Source organism: Asparagus officinalis, chromosome 3 (assembly GCF_001876935.1).
Source record: "Asparagus officinalis chromosome 3, Aspof.V1, whole genome shotgun sequence".
Lineage (NCBI taxonomy): Eukaryota > Viridiplantae > Streptophyta > Magnoliopsida > Asparagales > Asparagaceae > Asparagus > Asparagus officinalis.
In genome coordinates, this window is record NC_033796.1 from 58,289,758 (window position 1) to 58,310,262 (window position 20,505).

At 36.1% G+C, this 20,505-nt stretch overlaps 1 protein-coding gene across 1 annotated transcript in view; it reads left to right on the forward strand.

Annotated features, from left to right (window-relative positions):
- LOC109834196 overlaps positions 9,513-20,505 on the forward strand; it is a 12,243-nt gene continuing 1,250 nt past the window's right edge. Inside the window, exon 1 of the mRNA XM_020402139.1 lies at positions 9,513-10,456. Within this exon, the coding sequence (XP_020257728.1) occupies positions 9,944-10,456 (513 nt within the window). The 5' untranslated portion in view covers positions 9,513-9,943. The remainder of the gene's footprint in view (positions 10,457-20,505) is intronic.

The window sequence follows — 20,505 nt, forward strand, 5'->3', positions numbered from 1 at the left end:
AACAGTTTATACATGTTTTACTAAGTCTATAAAAACATTTCACAAAGTTTCAAAAGTTGGTTTATGTCAAAACATCAAAATTCAAGTATCTCATATTTTCATATTTTGGACTATTTTGTAAAATAATGATATTTTTCATTTGGGAAGTGCTTTTTGGAAACCAGTTATTATAGCATGTTTATTATCATGCCTACAATCATTCACCAAAGTTTTACATTTTTTAGAATTTATTTGATATTTTTAAACAGCGTTTTAAAATCAGCAAATCAGATTTTCTTATATCAGTTTTCGGTCGACCGCACCGGTCGACCGCTCAATTGTTCATTTGTTTACTGGGCAGCAGAGAGTTCGTCGGTCGATCGCCGCGGTCGATCGCGGTCGACCGAGAGCTTCCTTCGGTCGACCGCACCGGTCGACCGGATAAGTCTATACCTGTTTTTCTTGTTTTTGTCCTGGATAGCGGTCGACCGATATTTCCGCCGGTCGACCGCCAATAGAGCCGTTGCTTTCCCAACGGCGGGCTATTTTTGTCTTTTGTTAGGGGTTTTGGCTGAGTTTTTGAGTGGGTATAAATACCCTATTGCTGCTCTCTTTCAAGAAAAGCAAAGAAGTTTTTAAACAAGGGTTTTAAAAAGAGTTTAAGCTTGTTTTAAGCTTGTTTAAGGGTTTGGTTTAAAGCAGTTTTAGCTTCCACAAGTGGAGGAGATTATCTTATTGTTTGGACCTCAAATCTCCATCTCTCTATCTTGATCTAGAGAAGTTTTCCTAAACTCAACTCTAGCTTTACATTTATATACTTGTTTGATTATCATTGTTCTTAAGCTAGATTTTATATTTGAGTTTAGTTTGATTTTGATTTCACTCATTGTTACACACACCCACTTTGAGCTTATTATATTTGCATACATAGTATATTAGGGTTGTGAGTGATTGTAACATTAAGTTGTGCTTAAATGAGTTCTCATCTATTGTAGAGAACAAATTTATATTTGTTACATTGCGAGTGTTGTAAGGTTTTCGGTGAGCTAAAAAACCGAGAGTGTGTTGTGAAGTTTTCGGTGAACTAGAAAACCAATTGTGAGGAGTGATGTTGATCGGTGAGCATTGAAAACCGATACTGTGAGGTGTAAACGTTATTCGGGTGAACGTAGAAAACCCGGTTATGATAGTGGATTTCTCCCCGGGAGTGGGGAGCGGAGACGTAGGACGGAAGGTCCGAACTCCGTGATCATATCTTGTATTTGAGTGTGCTTTGGCGTTTATTTATACTTGTGTTTATATTTCTTGTCGCCATTGTCATTAGCTCATTATTTATATGATCCACTATCTAGTTCATATTATTTACCCCTTGTGTTAGTTTTATATCCTTGCACATACATTGTCTATATCTCTTTGTTAGGATATATCTTATTGTTTATATATCCTTGCATATATTTCTATCATATAGGATATATCTCTTTGTTGTTCATATTGCTAATCCTAGTTTATATATAGTTGTTATATTTCATACTTGCTAGGATAACTTATTAATTAATTTTAATTGGCATATAATCGGATTAGATTAGCATAAGACCCTAATCACCCCCCCTATAGGGTCTCACAACCCCCCTCTAGGGGCCAACAAGATAAACTTTAATTCCAAATCTACCTAGGATCTGATTGAACCATCGGGTAAATTTTAGAAACAATCAAAGGCTACCCCTAAAGGGTACTAATAAAAAGACATGCCTTAAGGACATCGTTACCCACTATATTTCTAGTTTGCTGATGGAAGTAGTAGATATGCTTGTTCGGGGAACCTTTTCCATCAAATGTGTGAAGCGTTGGTGGCTTGAACTTTTTCGGGTAGGGAACCATGTCCCACTCGACGGGATAAGGTCGGATGATTCTAACCTTCTTGACTTCAGTTCATTGAGAAAAAACATAGAGCTATTTCTGTATATCTTCCAAGGCTTTCGCTTCCTTATTTGGCTTTGAAGGTAGCGTGGTTTCTAATCTTGTATGTTCAGAGTTTGCATCATCTTGATGTTCTTGATCTTCATCAAGAAGATTTTTGCCAAATGGCTTTTTCCCTTTGAAGAGCTCGTTTGAAGATGAGACGCTAGTAAAAGTTGTTTAACCATCTCTTTCAATCATTTGATTCATTCATCTGAATCGACATTTGAGTTAGAATGTTTTCTCGGTTTGTCATATCTATCGTCCATTGTCTTTCTTGACTTGAACTAGGAGTTGGATTTGATGCCATGGCGAAATTAGCTCCACTGGAAGTGGGTTCATTCATTTGGAATGAAGACTGCAATGTCTGCAATGGGATGGAGGAGTAGTCGAAAGGAATCACGCTCTCCTTCTTAGCTCGGTGTTGCGATATATGCCATCGGCTTCTGGTAGTATGGATACTATGCCAGGAGAGTATATTGGATCAGGCGAGCTATCTGTACTTTCCTCATCATCTCTGAAAGTCACACTTGTCATGTTGATAGTGAATACTTGTATTTTGCCTCTTCGAGCCTGTCGTTGTCATTCAGTCCGAACCTCTGAAGGCTCAAGAACATAGTCGAGATGGTTGAAGATTGATTCTTTACATTGGCAACTCTTTTCAACTACTGATACCACTTCTCTGAGGATCGCACAATACAGACATTGGCAAGCTCTCTTTAGAATTATGAATTCTCTTAGATCAATGCCAATGTCAACTTCACTGGTCCTAGCTTTAGAATGTGAACGTTGCTTACGACGACTTTAGCTAGATGTTTGTCTAGCAGGATCAACAATGATGACTTTATTCCATCCCCGGAAGTATTTACCCCCTCTTCATATTTCTAATTTCCATTCTCTATCATCTTAAAAAAGTTAAATTTCAATATTTTTAGTTTTAGTTTTGTGTTTCAATTAACTAATGGAAAGAAAAGATAATTCTAGCACGGTTACCAACTATCCGAGGTAAACATCCAGCCCCCTAGATGTAAAAATTATTGACCGGATGAAGCACAAATCTACTCTTAGTTATGGGTTAAAAGGATAAAGTGATAATTATGTGCACTTTTAAAAAGATAAAGTTAAAGGAGTTGCCAGAGTATTCCCCTCCCTTCCATGTTTTCCCATATTCTCTCCTCTCACCCAGAGACTCTCTCGTCCGTCCGCTAACGAATATTCTTTTTTCCTTCTATTTTTTAATCAGTTATTATGGCTATGATAATTCGAAGAAATAAACTCCTCAACATTTTGTATTAAGATCATCCTTCATTTAATAACTAAACTAAAAAATATATTAAGAATTTAATATATTCTTTTTCAAACATTATAGACAAACATTATTAATATTAATTCATATCAACAATATTTTTAATTAAAACATTTAATATGTTTGATATATCTATACTGTATATCTCTTCTCATTCTATTATATAGAAAAAACATTCACTAGTAAAAAAACACTGAACCTAAACAGAAAAAACCGTCTAGGTTGCCAAGAATTCCGTCTAGGTAGACCAATCTAGACGGAAATCCATCTAAAAAAGTCTGTCTAATATAATTCCATCTAGGTTGGCTTAACATAGATGGAATTCCGTCTAGGTTGGTCTAACTAGACAACACTCAACCTAGACAGAATTTAAATGTCCATCTAGGATGCATCCTAAATGGAAATGCCGTCTAGGATGCATCCTAGATGGAAATTCCATCTAGGTTACCATATTTCACTGAATTTTTTTTTAAAAAAATAATTGATCTGAAACAACAATAATATCATCATAATTCATCTGCAACAACACCATTACATTTTCATGTTTACATAATATCATACCATAACTCAAATTCATCCACAACAACAATAGTATCATCATAATAAACAAATCAAACCATAATATCAACTACCCGATACTTTATAACATCTCTCATACATTCAAAAAACACAATACACAAGATCAAATATCCACAAACTAATCAACAACACCAAATAAACAAATCCATAACTAAAAACATGGTCATAATATCTTTACAAACATGTCAATATCCCCACATAACTGAAAACATGATCCTCATAGCTTCACAAACATGCCAATATCCTCACAAGCAAATCCAAGCCGTAAAGTCATACAAACTTGATATACAAATGTGTAAATCGCATAGTTGTATGTTTGCGATATAAAATATTAAAAACTCATTACGTGAGGCCTTTTGCCTCATCCATGTCATCATCTTGATCATTAGCGGTGTCTTCATGTTGACGATTACTACTACCCATGGCATCATCACTACACTAACAACAAAACAAATCCATGTTGATGAGGAATCTATCTTCCAAGTACATCAGGATATAACAGTACACAAGAAAATAACACCAAAATCTAGCACCTTGATATACAAAAGAAAAGAAACATGAAGTTTTCTTATCATCAAGAAGGCAATGCAGTACTAAAACAATGTACATCACAAAAATCATAATCTAGAACAGATAAAGAAGACAAATTACTTTGATTCTTAATAATAAAGCATTGTACCTTCTATGTATGCTAACTTGCATTGTAGACTCAAAAAGTATTGAGTAATTAGCATCTCACCACAGTAATCTCATTTCCCAAATGCTGGAATCTGAACTTTCTTCATTATGTTGTAGATATTATGCTTGAGACCTTATCAATTTTTCCTTTTTAAAGGGGAAAGACAAACAATTATGACCATCTAAGAGCAATACGAGATAAGTATGTGCAATATGAGATGGAAACAAACAATTACCAACAAATACAAATATGCTAGTAAGCTGTCTAGAACTAAAACCCACGATGATCATCCAAGAGCAAAGTCACCTTTGCCTCTAATTTATATTTGTCTAATTCTATAGGCAATCTAAGTTGTAATAAAATAAGTCAAAAGAACTTAAAATGAAGATACATCATAAAACCATAATGATTGTAAATTACTTCTTCTCGTTGGAATCAAGTTCACTATAGTAAAAATAAACATAAAAAAAGATAATTTTTTAATTATTATAATTTATCTTAATAATATTACATATAAATTAAACTGAATAGGTAAAGAAGAATTATAGTTTGAAGAAAATATATCTCCAATCTCGTGAAACTATTTAGCTAATAAATAAAAAAAATAAGCCATTTTATTTCACTCATGGACGATGTTCCTCTATCATCAAAATTTCATACTTTTGATAGTTAACAAGTAGTAAGTTCAATCAACAATAGGAATGATGATGATGGTGATTGCTACAAACATAATTCAAGAAAAATAAGATAATAATAATAATAATAATAATAATAATAATAATAATAATAATAATAATAATAATAATAATAATAATAATAATCAAAATAATAATAATAATAATAATAATAATAATAATAATAATAATAATAATAATAATAATAATAATAATAATAATAATAATAAATAGTAGTAACAACAATAACAATAATAACAATACAAAATAATTCATAAGATTAGTAATTTATAATATGACAAGCATCTTTTGGCCATCAATATTGTATTTCAACTAGTACAAATTTGTGATGAATCTTACCCTTAGTAGGAGGAGCCATCTCCAAATTTGAATATGATTTACTAGTAAATTCTATTAGACCCTAGGGGGGGTGATTAGGGTCTTATGGTAATCTAATCCGATTTTATACCAATTTAAAACTAATTAACAAGTTATCCTAGTAAGTATAAAATACAACAAGATATGTGAGCTAGGATAAGTAATATACATAAGGGTAAACAAATTAAACAAGATAGTGGATGATATAAATAACGAGCAATAGACAAATATGATATAAAATATGAACACAAGATAAGTGCACCAATGCAATCACAAACAAACAATATGATCACGGAGTTTGGTCCCTACGACCTACGTCTCCGCTCCTCACCTCGAGGAGATCCCCACTATCACAACCGAGTTTTCTACGCTTACCCGAATAACGTTTACACCACACAATATCGGTTTTCAACGCTCACCGATCAATGATCACAATCTCACAATGTAACTACACTCTACACTCTCTAAGTGTTAGTCTCTAGTCCGTGTTCTTCCTCAAGTGCTCGGATACAACCTCTCCCTAGGTTCGTCAACCGACGCCACTTCTCTTGGAAGAGACCCCGTCTCTTACCACACACTCCTCTCAGTGTACTAGTGTAATACAGAGTGATCTACACAATTAGGCATGAATACAACAATGGTTGTTCTCTACAATAGACGAGAACTCAATTAAGCTCACTCTTAATTGTTACAACTCCCTACAACCCAATTATACAATGCATGCAAATACAATAAGCTCAATGGTTGTGTGTGTAAGCAATGAGAAAATCAATCATAAACTGAATATAAACCCTAGCTTGATAAAAATGATAAACAATAAATAATTAATATAAAGCTAGTATTGAGTTTAAAAATTCTTCTCTGAAGAAACAAGATGGAGAGATGGATTAAAATGAAGCTCAAACAATGTAGATGATCTCCTCCACTTGTAAGAAACTTCTTCACAAATAAACTCTTTTAAAACACACTAAAAAAACTTTAAAACCCTTGTTAAACTTGTTTAAAACATTTATTGGATACTTATGAAAGATGAGAGCAAGGGCCACCCAAAACCTCAACAAAAACCACAAAGAATTGACCAAAAAGCCCACAGAAAAACAGCTCAGAAAATAGCCGTTAGAAGCCAACGGTCATATCGGCGGTCGACTGCAGAATTCGCGTGGTCGTGGTCGACCGCGAGCAGCAGAAAAATAGAGGAATGGCTCTGGACTTCATCCGGTCGACTGCACTATAGCGCGATCGACCGCACTGTAGTCCGGTCGACTGTGAAAACTGACAGTTTCTGAAATCTGGAAATCTACGTATCTATCTTTATAAAATCAATTAAAAATAGTAAATCAACTACAAAAATTATGAAATTTTGATAAAAAGTTTTATATATGTAGATAAACATGTTAAAGAAAGAATTTCTAAAATATAATTTCCCAGTTGAGAGAAATAAATATTTGAACACATATATACAGTTTCTAAAAAACTGCTAAAAACTCGATTTTGTAAATTCAATTGAAAATAACAAAACAACTCCAAAATTAGTAAAACTTGGGAAAATGTTTGTATATATGAAGATAAATATGTAAACGAAGAAATTTTTTAAATTGCAATTTCTAATTATGAAAACTCATCTGTTTTACAAAAACATGTACGAACATGTGTACGAACATGAACTTATTTAAAACTTGATTTTGTAAATTTAATTAAACATAACGAATTAATTCCAAAATTGATAAAACTTTTAAAAACATTTATAAATATGAAATTAAACATGTTAGAAAAATAATTTCTTAAATTAAATTTCCCATTTGTGAAAACTCATGTATTTTATAAAACTTATAAATACATGTGTACATAAACTTCTTGATTTTTAACTATTGAGTTAAACAATGTTTTGAAACCTTATAAAATGATTTTATAGACTTAATAGAATATGTATATAATGGTTGTTAAGTCCAAAAACCAAAAACTTAATATTTTGTCAAAATTACTCAAAATCAAGAATTGTGTGTATGTGTGATATTGAGCTCAAAGTATTAACACACAAGTATAAATCCTAAACTAATTTACCCAAGCTAGATTGGTCTTCAATATGCTTGACTTGGTAAACTCGCGGATGAAGCTTGAACTTGAATCTTTAACTTGGATTTGCATAGTTTCACTTCACTATTCCGCCAACCTCCATTGGATATGATCGTGAATGCTTGATTCCATCCATCCTCTAACATGTTGTTTGTCTACAATAAATAGAAAACCACAAACACTAGACAAACAACATTAATCGTAAATTGTTTGTTAAACATCATCAAAACAAGAAGGCCAACAAATTCAACATAACAAGCAATAATTAGTAGCCGTTACAAACATAAACCCTAATTCATAAGATTTGGGGATCTGGCGATTTGCAACCAGTCGAGGGCGATGGTGTGGAAGAGAGCAACGGAATTGGGGATTTGGCGAGTTGCATCGAAGATGTTGACTTCGATGAACCAATCTATCAAATAACAAAAACCCATCAAACAAATCCCCTAACAAATATGAAACATCAAAAATATCAGAGCTTGGCTAAGCCCTTCCATCAATAGTTGTAGGCAGTGACAGGAGTTTGAGGAGAAGGTTGGAGGAGCTACGGTGACCGGAGTTCAAGAGCAGCGGTGAGAGATCTTTAGGCAGTGGGAGATCTGAAGCGACAATGTTCGCTAGAGTTTTTTTAGGGTTCAAGTAGTAGAGACTGTAGTAGTGGGTGTTGAAGGAAGTGATGAAAATGAAGATGCTAGAGGAGATAATGGATGATGCCGGAGTTGGAGGATTTGGGACCGAAGGCAAATGTGGGGCATTTAAGGGGGAGGGGAGGAGAAGAGAGAGGGGACAAGTATTATTTTTTTCGTTTTAGTCAAAATATTAGTGTGAAAATTCCCTCCTATTAGTTAGGTCAAAATTCATTCCCCTACCTAAATTTTTTCGTGTGGGACTCACTATCCTAGACGGAAATTTTCCATCTAGGATGTATCCTAGATGAAAAATTTCTGTCTAGGACGGTCTTCCATCTAGATTGTCAATCTAGACGGAATTTTCCGTCTACGTTGACTCGCCCTAGATGAAAAATTTTTCGTCTAGGTTGGGTCAAACTAGATGGAAAAAATTCTGCCTAGGTTAATCCATCTAAATTGCTTGATTTTCTACTAGTTATTACGGAAAGTTATAACTTAGAGGAATAAGAAGAGAGCAAATACTTCTCAGCTTTGTTTGGTAATTTGTATAAAACTAGGCTAGATTTGAACCAGTGAAGAGGCGATTCAGATTAGAACCAGTTTAGCTGTTCATTTTTGGTCCGAGAAGAACCGAGCCAGCTTTAGCGGAATTTTTCCCGGTCAAGATTCTCCTCAAAATTAAACCAATTTTAAACATGATACAATTTTGAGAGCGAGCCAAATTAGCCTTTATGACGTGAGCCCACATGAATGTCTAATAAAATTTTGTATGGGAGAAAGAAAATTGTGCTAGCACCACTACTGATATAAAAAAAACTTCTCGATTTGTACATTAATTTAAGGGTAAGTTACACTAAACCCCAAGAGCTTTTAGTATTTTTAGTAAACCACAAGAACTTTCAAATCACAATAAACCCCTAAAAACTTTTGAACTACAAAAAATCCCTAATAGTTGTTATGTTTTGCAGATGAACCCCATAAAATTAGAACATAAAAGATATTTTGGAAGTTATTAGGGGGTTAGTGTAATTTATCCAAAATATATTAAGGGTTTTTTTAAAAAAAACTTATCGAGTGGCTCAGTGTGATTTTGAAAGCTATTTGGGCTTTACTGAAAAATGCTGAAAGTTCTTGGGAATCTAGTGTAAATTACCCTTAATTTAATATTTTCTACACATTCATTGTACTTGTCAAAATGTCATACTTGTTTTAAGCTAAAATTTTCTTGTCGTGGAAATTCCTGCCTAATATTAGTAGCTCCCTTTGACACAAAGTTATCCCTGAAAACAACATCATTACCACCTTAAACGGCTTCAAAACACACGCGCTGGTCACCTTCCCATTTTCATGGATTCCTTCTCCTTATTCGACTCATTTGGATTATTTTCAGAAACAAGTATTCCTCAGATCTGCATCTCCTTCTGAATGAGCTCACCCTTTTCATCAATAAATCCTAAAATCTCATCCCAATACCAATCAAGGTACGATTCAAATCTCGGTGTTCTCGATACCTCTTGCCCATTTTGGGCACTACCCATTCATATTAGTTGAATGGATCTCTTTTTCAAATTGTCCATTTGAAGAATGTGGTGTTGGTGTTAGAACTAGATGCAAATCTCTCGGGATTAGATTTAGAAGACCCACAAACCAAAACCCTTTATTTTGGGTCTAATTTTCGATCCCCAAAAGGATGTTGCCAAGGGTTGCATCAGCTGAGGATGCTAAGGATTTGACCCAAAGAACGCAGCCTAGAGTTTCCCCGTTCAGAGCCCTGAAAACCCTAATGCTGTTCCTCGTTCTGGGAGTTGGGTTTTCATTGTTCAGCCTCTACATGACCAGACACCTCACAGTTCAGAACATGGTGATGCAAGCTCGGTCGACTTTCCAGTCTTGCTTCGAGGAGCAGCAGGTGACTCTTGAGAGATGGGTTAGGCCGCCCTCGAGCTTGATGCACTCGATGAGCGATGAGGAGTTGCTTTGGAGGGCTTCATTTGTTCCTCAGGTGAAGGAGTATCCATATAACAGGGTTCCCAAGATAGCTTTCATGTATTTAACTCGTGGGCCTCTGCCGCTTTCGCCTCTCTGGGAGAAATTTTACAGGGGAAATGAAGGCCTTTACTCTATTTACATTCATGCATTGCCGTCTTATGTCGCCAATTTCTCATCAGATTCTGTGTTCTACCAGAGGCAGATCCCGAGTCAGGTACCATTCGGTTTCTTTATCTACTTGTAAATTTTGTGAAGTGCCAATGGTGTTAAGCAATTAACTTATAAAACCTAGTAAACATTTCAGTTTGATATATTTTGATGTTGCTTGAATCATCTGAGGTTAAGGTGAGGAATGCATTATCGTTCTTGAAGCCTTTCATTTAACTTAGTCGGTTCTAGTCCTTACACGGTTGAACCTCTAGTCTATGTCTAAAGATTTATCTATGTATTTTCCGCCATACATATGACCTTTATGGGTTTGAATGGAGTGCGCCTAGTTACCGTTTTTTGTGTTTGTTAACTCAATGACATGGACATGAACACTGATAATTTTTATATGATGGATTAAATATCTGTATTTAGTAAAAAGAATGCAGAGTTTGGACCCAAGATACATAAAACATTGCAGTTTGAAAAATCACCGAAAAACACTAAGACATTGGAGACTAGAAGGAATTCAACCTTTTTCTAATACCATACTGCATCCTATAGCATGGCAGGATTGTAATATGTATTGCATCATCGTCTATTGAAAAATAATGTGCTTAAGCTTCTTGTTTATGTTTTATGCATATGTTGATCTTTGAAACATTTTCTTAAAATTAAGATTCATGTATAAATAGTGTTGGATTACGAAAGTACAATTTGTGCTTATATACTTTTGAGCAATTATGTGAGCAGTATGGAAAGGCAGTTCAAATTTCTTTTTTGGCTTAATATTATGTTGTTTGGTACCTCAAGGATGAAGTCAGTTCCGTAAAAAAAAAACACATATCTTCTTTTCTCTTCTTTAGTATCTCTGATGTAGGAGTATTTGATAGCTTACTTTGTTACTTGTACGAGTTTGAACTGTGATATAAGAAGAAAATGTCTATCCACTCGTTGATTAGCCTTAGGTTTGCGACGTAATCCTTTGTTTCTTAGTTTCTTTGGCTAGGAATTTTACACCAAGTTAACAAAATTGATACTAGTGAATAGAGAGCTACACACTGTCAACAACTGGATATGAATCTTTTATTTTTCATTTTTCATTTTTCACTTTTAACTTTTCATTTTGTTGTGTGTTCATCTGTAGAGGTTTCTTGACTTTGAATCACTCATCAAAATCTGACCTCATTTAGAAGGGATGAAGCTTACATGGTGGTGGTGATTGCTTGGTATCCATATTAGTCAAACTATGAACATACCGTCAGCTTTCTGCATCTACTACCTCCCAAGTATCTAATTTACCACGTGCTTCTGAACTCATGTTATCCAGCCATCGTAGTATCCTGTGCAATTGCTTCTCGGTTAGATGATAATTCCCTACTAGATTAGGGGTTATAGTTAATGTTTTGTTGGGAGGATAACTCATTCCACAATTCCTAATTTAATATAAACTACCAACCATGTCTATAAAATCTGCCTGTAGTTCATGATTTTATTGAAGTAAGCATTCTAAACCATGATCCCTCATTGTCAGCTTCCGTTTATTTTCTTTCACAGCCTTAAGACATTTATGCCAATATGCTTTAAAAATGCATGATAAAATTACCTTTACCGAAGGTATAATATATGTTCTATGGAGATGATATGGCACTACAAATTGGAAACATACACAAAAGAGAAGAATTGTATCTGATACATGTATCTAACTGACAAGATGCTTCATGATTGAATTGCCGTGGTATAGAAGATCCTGAATGATTGAATTGCCTTGCTATTGAAGATTTAGTCATTGCTCGGTAATCATTGCATCTATATGATATACTATCTACTAAAAGCACACTCTTAATGAGACAATGTTTCATTTAATTTTAGTTTCTCCTTAATCAATCTTGCAGAGACATTTGGGATTGTGAGTAGCGAATAACTAACAAATGAAAATGGTGCTTATGCATGAGTCTGCTCCTTATAGATGCATTGTCATCTTAAAATTTGTTGGAATAGCCTGTATAAAATGGCTAGAAATTGAGCAAGAAAATTTTGATAACTTATCTGATCTGTTGTATTGTTGACTACTTGACTGTTTTATTGGTAGAGCTGATGTGCATCCTCGAACGCTGACCTTAAGGTGTTACTCGGCCTACATTGATACAATAATCCCAAGTTCAAACTACTTTTATGGACAATAGGCATAGTTGTTCTGTATGCATCCACCAACAACTCCAAAAAAATATGCAAGCCCACACAAGTAAAGAACTTTACCTTTTTAGAAGCTAGTAGGAGCAAAAGATGAATTAGGCCTGTAAGCCCCTCTTTATATAGGATTCTCAAAATTTGGTGCCCAAGAAACCTTAGTTTGCTTAGCAAGCAAACTAAGTTGGCTTCCTAGGTGGCTAATCGAGTGCCACTTGTCTCCCAAGTGACTTGATGACTAAGCCAAGCTAGTCAGACTTCTACACATTTCTAATGACGTGTAAAAGAAAAGTTTGAAACTTTTACACATTTCTAACAATGTCCACGAGTTTCAAACTTTTGTTTGGTTGCCTTTAATTTCATGTGCGTAATAAAGATCTGGCTAGGACTTGAATCTCCACTTAGACCAGTTGAAAAGTAGTCCCACCTCCCACGCAGGTGAACTAGTGTCTAGGTCTTGAACTAGCACTTTATCATGGTTTTTGCAAAGTCTTAGGTTCTACCCAGTAGATTCCTTAAGAGTAGGCCAAAAGTACACTTTGCATAGGTAAATCCTTAAGGAGTGCTCCTAACACACTCCACTTCAGAAGAGTTTGTATTTAAAGGCTTTACATAGCTAACCTCAAACAAGTGTGTATCTATAATAGCTTAGGTTTTGAACTTGGGTACCACTTTCACTTTTACTTCCTAATCCGTAACACGTTAATGGCCCTATGCTTTTGTTAAAATATCTACAAATACTTTAGGATCTGCCAGTAGATTCCCTAGGAGTAGGCAAAAAAACTCTACGTTGCATAGGTAAATTCTCGAAGCGTGCTCCTATCAGCACTCCACACCCTAAGTGTATTGGATTTGTTAGGACTTTTCATGATCCTCTACATGATAGGAGTACGTAGCACATAGCACATAGCACATTTTTAGTATTATTTCTGCAAAGGCTTTAGGATACACCCGGTAGATTAAATTGTAGGAGTCGGCCAAAACTCTACCTCTACATTGGTAAATCCTTAATCACATAGGCACCCGCACCTGAAATTCTTTGGATTTTTTAAGGCTTTAGAAAGACAACCTCCTAAATTATATGATTATGCACATGAAATTAGAGCCAACTGAAGGCAAGTTTGAAATTTGTAGGGGATTGTTGGAAATGTATAGAAGTTTTAATCTGGGACTCTACACATTGGTGGAAATGTGTGGAAGTTTTACTAGTTTGGCTTGGTCACCTAGTACCTACCACCAAGGAAACCAACTTAGTTGACTTGCCAAGCAACTCAAGTTTTGTTGGCCACCAAATTTGAACATCCTATATAAAGATGGACCTGGCCTCAAAGGGAGACATGGCTAATCTACTTTCTCCTTCTACAAGCTTCTAAGAGAGGAAAAGCCTTTGCTTGTATGGGTTTACCTATTCTCGTTTGGAGTTGCTGGTGGTTGCACACCAAACAACTCAGATTATTGTTCCAGGAAGTGGTTTGGACTTGAGATATTTGCACTGAAGTAAGCCGAATAACACTGTAAGGTCAATGTTCTAGGATGCGCAGTAGCTCCACTGATGCAACGTCAACAATAACAAGAAAAAGGAAAGTTTTTGTATTCTTCTTGCTCTTTCTGTCCATTTCATACCAACTATTCCATCAAAAACATGATTTCTCTATAAATTATTTACACCTTAATATTTATATCAAATATGTAATTAGATATTGAATCTTCCCCACTGAACTACCTGTCTTTCACACCTCACCGAATCAGATCATTTATAAGACTATCAGAAACCCCAAGCTAACATCAAATTATCTATTTGTTAATCTTATGATTATCGCTATCTTGTTATTTCCCTATTGAACTATTTTTGCCATCATGTTAATCTCCCATGCACTTATTTGGGTGATATTTGACATGCTTATGCTCTATTAGATATACTATTTTTCAGAATCTTTTATATTCCCATTCAATTTTTTTCATTCTTCCTGCTCACTAACAATGACACCTGGTACTGAATCACTGGTTCCTGTTAACTTGTGAACAAATGCTTTAAGGATTTGGATGGCATAGCTAGAAGGTAAGTCCTATGTACCCTAGGAAACAAACAGTGTGCTTGTAATAATGCAGTTGCTTGGATTTCCTAAACATCACTTCAATAGCAAGAAGTGTGTCATGGGATGAGAGGGAAAGGAAGAGAGCAAGGGGAGGTGTAATCATTTCAGACGCCTAATATCTACATTGTGATTATAGCTGCTAGCTCTAATTTTGTGCAGAAGGCAATTACTTATGACTTTTTATTTATTTATTTATTTATTCTATAGATGTTTTCCACATCCGTAATCATTATGATATTGTAGTATTGATACGGGTGTATCTTCTCTTTAGAACTTAGCAATCCTCATGAGAGCTTGAGGATAGATGATTCTTATGGTAACTTGAAAATAGAGATGTAAAACAACACAGTGGAACGCAGGTCGAAGCGTGGAACGAGGCGGCGAATCGAAGTATCCAGTTTTCAGCTCGTGAGTCGACTCATACATGCACATGAGTCGACTCATCAGGTTGAGTCGACTCATACCTGTCATGAGTCGACTCACGAAACCCAGCCGTTTTGTCAGAAGTTTCTGACCAGTCGACTCATGCCTGTCATGAGTCGACTCACGAAACCCAGTCGTTTTGTCAAAAGTTTTTGACCAGTCGACTCATCATTTTATGAGTCGACCCATGTGTCATGAGTCGACTCATATATGCACATGAGTTGACTCATCGATAGTTGTCTGGTTTGTTTGGGTTTCTGTTTGCACGAATTCCTGTGGGGTTTGGGCTTGATTATTTACCATTTTACCATCCACATTGTTACACCTATATAAGGGATTATTTTAGGATTTCTAATAAATCAGATGTAATCAAAGAGAGATTCTAATCAAGAGAGATTAGGGTTTAGAGAGAATTGAGAGTTTGTTCTCGATTCTAGTGAGATTGTGTGAGAGAGATTGTAATCTTTTCATATCATAATCTAGAGAGGGTATTTTTTTCGCCACATACTGAATTATTCTTATGTTTCTGTCATCCTCTTCTCAACCCACCTTTGATAATTCCGCGATCAAATGTGCTCGTCCGGTGACTCGTATCAAGTTGGTATCAGAACGATCAGATCCTGTGAAGGGGGCATCCTGTATATGGTCCTGACTCGATCGTAATATAAGAAGTTAGGCGAGATCCTTATTTTATTGGAAGGAGTCCAGAAATTAAGAAAGAAGAAGACAGAAGGAGATAATTCAGCAAGACTTGATACAATGGAGAAGCCGATCGAGATGATCGGTTCTACACTCAATCAGCTCGTAGGTCTCATCAATGGAAAAGATAAAAAGGAGGAATCTTCTTCGAAGGGTAAGAATAAGCTCGAAAGGTCCGATGGAGAGGGCGAGAAAACTGGTTCTGATGAGGAGGCTGAGATTGTTAAGACTGCTCCACATCAAGGGGGTAAGAATTACTACCAGAACTTAAAAATTAATTTTAAGATGGAGATTCCTATTTATGATGGGAGTGTCAATGTGGAGAAGCTCGATGATTGGATCGAGCGTATGAAAATGTATTTCACTTTCTATAGATATTCATCCAAGGAGAAGAGTGTGTTCGCGACTTTGAAGCTTTCAGGGCATGCGTTTGACGTGATGGAAATCCTACTGGAAGAAGGAAAAGAATGCGGTGTCGTAAAACAAGTTTAAGGAGCTACTGAGAAAGCAGTTCTATCCAATAGGGTTCCTTGAGGAGCGTTGGTACAAGTGATACGACTTGCGCCAAAGATTCAATCAGATCGTTCAAGAATACACGACGGAGTTCCAGCAGCAGGCGATGGTTCTAAACGTCGCGACGGACGAATACTCCATCTTCATGAAGTATATGACGGGTCTGAACGAATACATCCGGAAGGAGATGAAGCTATTCATGGTCGAGTCTATTGCAGAGACAAGCGTGAAAGCTATTGCCATCGAGGGCAAGCAAAAGAAGAGCAACGAGGCAAAGGAGAAGCAAAACAGACGGGAGGTGAGTCTAGTGGTTCCAAACATAAGGAGAAGAAGAAAGGTGATCTAGGAAGAACAGAACTGATTTGTAGTCACTGAGAGAAGACAGAACATATCGCTGATCGATGTTGGGAGAAGTATCATCATCTGAAGCCAAAGGGATTGAAGAAGAAAAAAGAGAAAAATACATACGTGATAGCACAGGGTCCGAAGGAAGTTCCTGGGATGACAGAGCCCAACAGTAGTCTCAATCTTATGATAGAGAAACAGGCCACGAAAGAGGACGAAGACCCTCGAGAGCAGCTCTTTGTGCTGAAGTTACAAGTGAAGATCAGTTTGGTTGATGTTATTGTTGATTCAGGTAGCGAAAATAATTTGATATCCGAGGTCTTGGTTCAGAAGCTGTGTCTGAAGACAGTCAAGCATCCGAAACCCTATCCATTAGGGTGGATTCAGAAGGAGACGAGACTTAGTGTAGTTGATCAATGCACTGTCAGATTTGCGCTCCATGAGTCGTATATTAACGAGGTCACGTGCGATGTCGTTCAATTGGATGTTTGTCAGGTTATACTGGGCAATCCGTACTTGTGGGATAGATACACGATCTACGAAAAGCGGGCTCAAAAGTATATATTCACCAAGGATGGTGAAAAGTTCATATTTCGTTCGGCGTCTCTTCCGAGGGAGGCAAATTTGGTGACGGTGACGTGAGCGAAGAGGCTAGTGAATGCAAGCAAGAAGTTCGTCTCGCTGTGCATTAAACTTCATGACGAGCCATCGAAAAGAAGTTGCATGTTGGAACGGAAGACGACTATGATGAGGCGAGGAACGAAGGAGTCGTTTCCAGTTGTACGTCGATATCAGGTTCCTAGCAAAGTCAGGTGGTACAGAAAGGATGGAGGAGCTCGCGAGTTTCCTCAGCTGAAGTTCTAACTTGAATGAGACTTCAAGTTCCTAAAAGGGGGATCCATGATACATATGTATCTTCTCTTCGGAACTTAGCGATCCTCATGAGAGCTTGAGGATGGATGATTCTCATGGTAACTTGAGAATAGAGGTGTAAAACAACACAGTGGAACGCAGGTCGAGACGTTGAATGAGGCGGCGAATCGAAGAATCGAAGAATCGAAGCATCCAGTTTTTAGCCCGTGAGTCGACTCATACATACACATGAGTCGACTCATCAGGTTGAGTCGACTCATGCCTGTCATGAGTCGATTCACGAAACACAACCGTTTTATCAGAAGTTTCTGACCAGTCGACTCATGCTTGTTATGAGTCGACTCACGAAACCCAGCCGTTTTATCAAAAGTTTCTGACAAGTCGACTCATCATTTCATAAGTCGACCCATGTGTCATGAGTCGACTCATATATGCACATGAGTCGACTCATCGATGGTTTCCTGGTTCGTTTGAGTTTCTGTTTGCACGAATTCCTGTGGGGTTTGGGCTTGGTTATTTACCACTTTACCATCCACATTGTTACACCTATATAAGGGATTGTTTTAGGGTTTTTAATAAATCAGATGTAATCAAAGAGAGATTATAATCAAGAGAGATTAGGGTTTAGAGAGAATTGAGAGTTTGTTCTCGATTCTAGTGAGATTGTGTGAGAGAGATTGTAATCTTTTCATATCATAATCTAGAGAGGGTATTTTCCTTCGCCACATACTGAATTATTCTTGTGTTTCTGTCATCCTCTTCTCAACCCACCTTTGATAATTCCGCAATCAAAGATGCTCGCCCGGCGACTCGTATCAAGTATCCACCAAAGGCATTCACCTGGGGACTTAGTAATTGGTTCATGCTATTTTCTGTGTGTGCTCCCATTTTGGTAAATTTTCTTTTGCAAAAATTTATATTAACTCGAGTCAATTTTGCACTGTAGACATGACATTATGACAGCTACAGGGTACAATTCATATGCCATTGTTTCCTCGATCTGATTGGAATATTGCTGGACACATGGTCTTACATTATGTTCTTAGCATCCTTTACGAAGTTTATAAAATAAGGGCGTTAAAATATGAAAATTAACAGCACCATGTTTTTTTAGATGATACTATGAGTGTCTTGGCATATTCATACCTGTATAATCTGATTTATCTCAGAGAGCACCATGTTTTTTTAGATGATACTATGAGTGTCGTGGCATATCCATACCCATGTTATCTGATTTATCTCAGAGATGACTTCAGCTGAAACAATATTTTCAATCAAATTTTGCCGTCAATTTCAGTTTCATTTCTGATGTATTTGATATTTGTGGAATGACAGTAATCAACAAAGAGATAAAGAGCACCCTTCCTTAAGTTATGCATATGAATCAGCAATCATGTTCCCAACTCTGAACGAGCACATCAATCTTCAATTCATATCTAGGACTCCCTAACTCAGTCCAACTGAAAAATCAGCCGTTTTTTCATCTTAAAGGTGCTTAGCATGCATATCATACGCTTCAGATAAATCATTCCATCAATACCAGTTGTCTAGGTTACACAGACACTTCATCTAGGCTTTCGTGTCCGTGTCTGTGTCTCACACTCCTTGGACACTTCTTGCATATATACATATATTTATTCAGGCGTGTACTCAATTATATAACACATGTTTTAGTTCAAAAATCTCGTGATACGCTTCTTGAATGTATGTCATGCATTTCATCTCAAATTTTTGTAGCTCATTGGACTCGGAACATTGTTAGTTTTAGCACATACCTAGTCCACAAGTTTGATTTTAGATGGTCGTTTGGGTATCTAGTTCAAATATGAGTGGTGTTTCAATTTATATAATCCACTTGATAAACATAACAATAGTATAAGGATTTTAGTTCTCATAACATGTGAATGAAAAACAATATTGATCTCATATAGATTATTAGACATGTGTGTATATAGCTGTGTCCTAGTATCCTGAATTTTACTATTTTGCTGTGTCCTGTATCCACACCCGTGCCCGCACCTGTATCCATGCAACATAGCCAGCTGCTATTCAAGAAATTACCTTCATAGGCAAAATCAGCCTATGCCTCTGCTGTTAGTTTCATAATTGGTTCTTTTATTCTTTGTATGATGTATTTGTTTCTAGTGTTACCTCTTTTGGTGTCAGCATGCACCACAAAATTCTTCTTCTGGTATTTTTATATTTATAAGCCACCATCATTCTTTTATTTCTCATATGTGTGTGCAAGCTAACCGTGAAGAATGATTTTCACTTCATCATACAACCGTGAATGTCGCTGATATCCTCACCCACTAATATCTGTAGTTAATATTAGTTCTTTCTTTTTGCCTGGTGAGAAGTCCTTGTGAATTCAAGTTTATTTTGTTTAGTTACCTTATATTGCCATATAACTTTTAGCACCACATCAGTTTTGGCTAATGAATTGTTATAAAACTTAACTTTGGTATTGGATGGATATTCTTCTGCTTATACCTTCTAGGTTACAGTAAATCTATGTAATGTACTCAAGTCTCATATGACTGCCTCAATGAATATTTTAACTTTATCTCTCATGTCATCGGTTTGATGTTCATTTCACTTTGACACTGTCATCTCTCTATTCAGAGTATTTGCAATGTTTCTGGAAAAACTGCTAATTTGTTCAAACTTCAAATCAAAGATATTCATATTTTATTGGGTCCTGAGTAAACTAACAATTCCACAATTTGTACATGAGTAATACTTTCGACTTATGTACCTTACATGAGAATTTGGCTTGGATCCAAGTATGTTACATGAGAGGAAAAGAAACCTGGAAAAGGAGAGATTTTCAATTGATTCTCCTTTATACAAATAGACCTTGGTAAAACTGACTTGATTGGAGTCTGTTAAAAGATTTAACGTTTACAGGCTTAGAAAGTTTGGATTGGTAAACAGATTACAGATTCAATCTTGATGACTTAATATATATATACAC